The 1,479-nt window shown below is 56.1% G+C and overlaps 1 protein-coding gene across 1 annotated transcript in view; it reads right to left on the bottom strand.

Annotated features, from left to right (window-relative positions):
* Positions 1 to 1,182, bottom strand: part of EMH_0034790 (uncharacterized protein) — a gene marked incomplete at both ends in the record, with an annotated part of 1,766 nt that extends 584 nt beyond the window's left edge. Inside the window, one exon of the mRNA XM_013494912.1 lies at positions 721 to 1,182. Coding sequence (XP_013350366.1) covers positions 721 to 1,182 — 462 coding nt within the window. The remainder of the gene's footprint in view (positions 1 to 720) is intronic.
* Positions 1,183 to 1,479: the final 297 nt, after the last annotated feature.

Genomic DNA, 1,479 nt, shown 5'->3' with positions numbered 1-1,479 from the left:
TATATATATATATATATATATATACATATATATATAAATTCATTTCTCTAGACCCACAAGACTATCCTTGAGTTTAGGGGAGACAGTTTGTTTGGTGCTGCAGAGCCAAAGGGCCTCTATCTCTTCTTCTGCTGCAGCAGGGAACGCATGCTTATCGTGAAGGTTTATGGGGGGCCCCCGCAGCAGCAGGGCCCGCTGCTCCTTCGCGCAGGTTGAGTTACACACACCTTCACAGTAACGCTTGAACTGCAGCAGCAGCAGCAGCAGCAGCAGCAGCAACAGCAGCAGCAGAAGGGGCAGCAGCAGCAGCAGCAGCAGCAGCAGAAGGGGCAGCAGCAGCAGCAGAGGAAGGGGCAGCACACGCAGAGGGAAATGAATAGCTTATATAACTGCAGCAGCAGTTAGAGGGACTGCAGCAGCAGCACAAGTAGATGCAGCAGCAGCAATGGCAGCAGCAACAGCAGCAGAAGCAGCAACGGCAGCAGCAACAGCTGCAGCAGCAGCAACGGCAGCAGCAGCACCAGGAGCAGCAGCAGCATGCATGCAAGACATGCCACCCCCCCCACCCCAACCAGCAGCACCAGCAGCAGCAGCACCAGCATCAGCACCACCAGCACCAGCACCAGCACCAGCATCAGCACCAGCAGCAGCACCAGCAGCATCAACAGCATCAGCAGCACCAGCAGCAGCAGCAGCAGCAGCAGCAGGATATATGTTTACCTGTGACTGTTGCAGCTGCTGCACGCAGGGATAGCAGAAGAGAGAGGGGTGCCAGCAGCTGTCTCCTTTTTTTTTATATTCACAATATGTCTCCTCATTTATATCGTCGTAACAAACTAAACACTCACCGCCACCGCAACCATGTATCTCCATCGTGCTGCTGCTGCTGCTGCTGCTGCTGCTGCTGCTGGTGGTGGTGGTGGTGCTGCTGCTGCTCGTGCTCCTGCTCGTTGTCGTGCTGCCGCTGCTGCTGCTGCTGCTGCTGCTGTCTTCACTTGTAGGAGACTCAACCGTCTTCTGCAAGTTTATGGTGCTGCTGCTGCTGTTCTTGTTGCTGCTGCTGCAGTTGCTGCTGCTGTTGCTGCTGCTGCTGCTGCTGCTGTTGTTGTTCATCTTCTCTAGACTCGGCGTTGCTGCTGCTGCGCTGCTGCTGCGCATGTCGCTGCAGTCATCGATCCTCATGGTGCCACTCTTCTTCCTACCGCCTGCTGCTGCTGCTGCTGCTGCTGCTGCTGTAGCTATGGCTGCTGCTGCTGTCGCTGCTGCTGCTGCTGCTGCTGCTGCTGCTTCCCCAGGCCTAGAGAGAGCCTCCTTGAGCTATGAGGGGGGGCTTATCTACACACACCGCAGCTGCCGTCGTGTCACTGCAGCTGCTGCTGCTGCTGCCGTTTCTGCTGCTGCTGCTGCTGTTTCTGCTGCTGCTGCTGTTGTTTCTGCTGCTGCTGCTGGTGTTTCTGCTGCTGCTGCTGCTGTTTCTGT

Source organism: Eimeria mitis, genomic scaffold (assembly GCF_000499745.2).
Source record: "Eimeria mitis Houghton genomic scaffold, Emh_scaff1331, whole genome shotgun sequence".
Classification (NCBI taxonomy): domain Eukaryota; phylum Apicomplexa; class Conoidasida; order Eucoccidiorida; family Eimeriidae; genus Eimeria; species Eimeria mitis.
Note: the sequence above shows the minus strand (reverse complement) of the source record. Positions and strands in the feature narration are given on the sequence as shown.